General features: G+C 38.9%; 1 protein-coding gene across 1 annotated transcript in view; it reads left to right on the forward strand.

The window, feature by feature from the left end:
- LOC138978081 (heparanase-like) overlaps positions 1-876 on the forward strand; it is a 10,678-nt gene extending 9,802 nt beyond the window's left edge. The window contains exons 10-11 of the mRNA XM_070350707.1: positions 45-182; positions 478-876. Of these exons, the coding sequence (XP_070206808.1) occupies positions 45-182; positions 478-634 (295 nt within the window). The 3' untranslated portion in view covers positions 635-876. The remainder of the gene's footprint in view (positions 1-44; positions 183-477) is intronic.
- Positions 877-2,469: the final 1,593 nt, after the last annotated feature.

Consider the following 2,469-nt stretch of genomic DNA (forward strand, 5'->3'; position numbering starts at 1 on the left):
TCTTGTATTCATTTTAGGCTTGTGTTGATTGATAACTGTTCCAGTTTCAAAGCAGGCGGTCTAGCGCTGTACATTCTGAATCCTAATAACTACCCTGTGACCTTTGACCTGCCCCAGTTTACACACCAGCCTCGTTTCCGCTACTCTTTGACAGCAGGGGACAAGGATGGACTGACGTCCAAGTAAGCGAAGTCATCATAACGCATGCAAGCCCATTTGTACCCACATTGAATATGAGAAAACACAAGTTCCAAAATGTTTTATTTTTGACGTTTTGTATTTTCGAATAGTGCAGACAAACTTCCTAAAATTCATTAATTATTTGTCATATAACATTTTATAAATCTAACTAGTGCAGGAAACTTCATCCAATCTAATTTCGTATTCATTATTTTGTTTAAGCCTATGTCTTGGTAATATCGATAATTGTTTGAATGCCATGAGAATATTATCTCGACTACATGTACTTTTGTTCAGGTACATCGCTCTGAACGGTGAAAAACTACAACTTGTAAATGACGAGTTACCGCCCCTGGAACCAGAATCAGCGCCACCTGGTGTGGTGACTGTGCCTGCGTATTCCTACACTTTCCTGGTGTTTCCTGAAGCAGAGGTTTCCATCTGTTTGCACTAATTGATGTTTCGCTGACATCTGTGCATGTATATACTTTTCAAAACACTTACGAACACTGTTGCGAGTAAAAACAAATGTGGAACAGACTGTTAATGTTATTAAATGAGACCGTTCATGTTAAGTGTTTCGTCTCTTTCATAAAATTGTTTGGAAAGTAATGAAAGTGTAATGTGTGTGTGTGTGTGTGTGTGTGTGTGTGTGTGTGTGTGTGTGTGTGTGTGTGTGTGTGTGGGTGGGTGTGTGTGTGTGTGTGTGTGTGTGGGTGTGTGTGTGTGTGTATCTTGTTCGTCTATTTGTTAGTTAGTTTGTTCATTGAGTGTCCACTTCCCGACAGTGATTTTCTGCCTATCAATCTATCCCTTTGGCCTCTCTCTTTCTCTCACCCTTTTCATCATACCTTTACAAGCCAGGGCCGGACTAGGCAAAGAGGAGGGGAGGGGTTGCCAGTGGTGGTCCAGGGGGATGTTCCTCCCGGGCGGGGTCAAGGGGCACAGCCCCTTGTGGGGGTCAGGGGGCAAAGCCCCCTGAAGCTGATGGGTAGGTCATATTCTAAGATAGGAAAATGGTCGCTCCTTGCATGAAACAGCATAAAATAAACAATAATAAAAAATGTTTTAAATAAGTGAGGTACATGTTTAGGCTAGGGGGGGGGGGGGGGGTTGCGCAACCCCCATAACCCCCCCGGTAGTCCGGCCCTGCAAGCTATATTCTCAAAAGGCGTGACACAGTTCGTTTATACGGAACGCGGATCGTATCAACTGATGCAGGAAATTGATGCATCCAAAACCAAGAACAAAAGGATGCATCATTTTCAAAAAGGATGCATCATTTTCCAAAACTGATGCATCCGATACGAAAATGATGCATCCTTTTAGAAAATGATGCATCATTTTGATGCATCATTTTGATGCATCACTTTCGGTTTTGCATGCATGCGAAAGATCATTCATTTCCGGTCTTTCCTTAAGAAATGCCTGAGCACGGAAAAACTTGAAATGACATTTTGACAAATATAAACAGATTGGTTAGATAAAACAAAAATAAACGTACAACATACAATTAAATAGGGAACAAGTCAAAGTCACGGCATTATGCATTTTAAGGCATTTTTTGTTTTGTTTGTGGTTTGTCTTTTGTGCACACGAAGTTTTGACGCCCTTGACCTTCGACTCAAACTTTTCTTTTCCGACGTGTTCAACATGGCCGAAGAAGAATCGTTTTTGACTGGTGTTCGGCGAACCTTTTCTTATTGTACAAATGTTTTGCGATCGGGATCTTACACACAAGAAACCCTTGTACGATGCATCAAATTCGTGGTTTTGGATGCATCAATTTCCTGCATCAGTTGATAGAAATAGTTCGTTTCGCTTCGTATTTCGGTTTAAATTTTGCTTTTTGCTCGGCACTTTCTGGGAAAACCCGATAATTCTTTTTTTTTTTTTTTTTCAAAATTTTGTATTCAAATAAATAACAACAATTAACAATATCTCATACAATGAATTAAATACAACTTATCGAGTACAACAAGCTAACTTTTTTTTAACGTTTTGTTCTTCGAACACTCACACAAAAATGCTTCTTATCTGTAACTGCCTATTAAAAATACTTTCCAACGGTAAAAACGAATTTGTTTTTTTTATATATACTAACGCACATCTTTCCGATTAAGATAATGTGGTTCAATTTATACATAGTTGCCTTTTTCACCATTACAAAATGCATACCAAATAAAACATCACTAACTTTCAAAACAATCTTAATTTCTAAAGTACGAAAAATAAATTCTTCAATAAACTTCCAGAATGTGTATACAACCGGGCATTCAAAAAAGAAGT

This window comes from Littorina saxatilis, linkage group LG10 (genome assembly GCF_037325665.1).
Source record: "Littorina saxatilis isolate snail1 linkage group LG10, US_GU_Lsax_2.0, whole genome shotgun sequence".
Taxonomy (NCBI): Eukaryota; Metazoa; Mollusca; class Gastropoda; order Littorinimorpha; family Littorinidae; genus Littorina; species Littorina saxatilis.